Source organism: Diaphorina citri, unplaced genomic scaffold (genome assembly GCF_000475195.1).
Source record: "Diaphorina citri unplaced genomic scaffold, Diaci psyllid genome assembly version 1.1 scaffold5245, whole genome shotgun sequence".
Classification (NCBI taxonomy): Eukaryota; Metazoa; Arthropoda; class Insecta; order Hemiptera; family Psyllidae; genus Diaphorina; species Diaphorina citri.
In genome coordinates, this window is record NW_007382621.1 from 1 (window position 1) to 1425 (window position 1425).

The 1425-nt window shown below is 36.0% G+C and overlaps 1 protein-coding gene across 1 annotated transcript in view; it reads right to left on the bottom strand.

Annotated features, from left to right (window-relative positions):
• Nucleotides 1–11: 11 nt before the first annotated feature.
• Nucleotides 12–1425, bottom strand: part of LOC103521442 (importin-4-like) — a gene marked incomplete at its 3' end in the record, with an annotated part of 5750 nt that continues 4336 nt past the window's right edge. Inside the window, exons 4-5 of the mRNA XM_026832121.1 lie at nucleotides 834–948; nucleotides 12–60 (exon numbers count right to left, since the gene is read on the bottom strand). Coding sequence (XP_026687922.1) covers nucleotides 12–60; nucleotides 834–948 — 164 coding nt within the window. The remainder of the gene's footprint in view (nucleotides 61–833; nucleotides 949–1425) is intronic.

Below are 1425 nucleotides of genomic sequence, written 5' to 3' on the forward strand. Positions count from 1 at the left end.
GCTTTCTTCACTTGCTTCTCTGGTTCGTCCACGAGGGCCTTCAAGATCCCATTTTTGATTCTGGAAATTAGAAAATAATTAGAATTATTTTCATCACAATCACAAGTTTATTTCATTTACATTGCTGGTTAGGACTGGTTTGTGCTATTGTAACAACAGTTTAATTAAAAGGGCCTTTTCTGTAGACCAACAGAGTTAAGCAACAATGTGTATGTTTTTATTGCACAGTTGATAATGTGGGACAACACATGGCACTGGCTACTTTAGGGAACACTAAGCCTTGTGAGGAGTATGGGGACAATTAAAGAGCTGATTGACATGCTAGAAAAAAAGTAAGGCTGAAAAGCCTGATTTTTTTGTAGTTAGTTTTTTCGTAGTTAGTGAGCTGCATATCCCATGGAAAAATAAATCAATAAATACTTAAGTAGATGAGTACAATTTTTCCCCATTTTTGTCATGAGATTTTCCTAATGTGGGACAACACATGACACTGGCTACTTTAGGGAACACTAAGCCTTGAGGGGAGTATGGGGACAATTGAAGAGCTGATTGACATGCTAGAAAAAAAAGTAAGGCTGAAAAGCCTGATTTTTTGTAGTTAGTTTTTTTTGTGAGCTGCATATCCCATGGAAAAATAAATCAATAAATACTTAAGTAGATGAGTACAATTTTTCCCCATTTTTGTCATGAGATTTTCCTGAAAAGGGAGTAATCAAATAATCACGAGCAGAAGAACTTGAACTTGAAACCCGCTAGAGAACTTCAAATACTAAATCAAAATCAATCAAATCAAATCATGAATCTTTGTGGTAAAGCAGAGAGCTTTTCACAACTTTGTGGGTATCACAGTATTACGTCTCTGTACTACAGGATGTTCGTCCACTATGCCTCGTAATGCAAAGTCCACGAACACTTGCATGTGGTGATTCCCAATGTACGCTGAAGCACCTAGGAGGGAAATCGAAAAGGGAGTAATCAAATAATCACGAACAGAAGAACTTAAACTTGAAACCCGCTAGAGAACTTCAAATATTAAATCAAAATCAATCAAATCAAATCATGAATCTTTGTGGTAAAGCAGAGAGCTTTTCACAACTTTGTGGGTATCACAGTATTACATGGGAACTTCAAATACTAATAGCCATCTGAAGTCCAAGAGAAAAAACGTAGGCGGAAATGATAGACCTACATGAGTTAAAATAACTTCTCATTTTTGGATCGTTTGTTCAAGAAGCTGGGGGTCTCCGAAGTAAACCTTTCTGTAGCAGTAAGTGGGCACAGGAAATCTATGTTGACTATGAACTAATGAAAAACAACAAGAAATAATATTCCTCCTTCCTTCCTCCAGCAAACCTCTTCAGTTCACTTTAGCAAACCTGTTAAAAATGATAAATAGTCTTGTGCAAAAAAAAAAAAAAAAAAAAA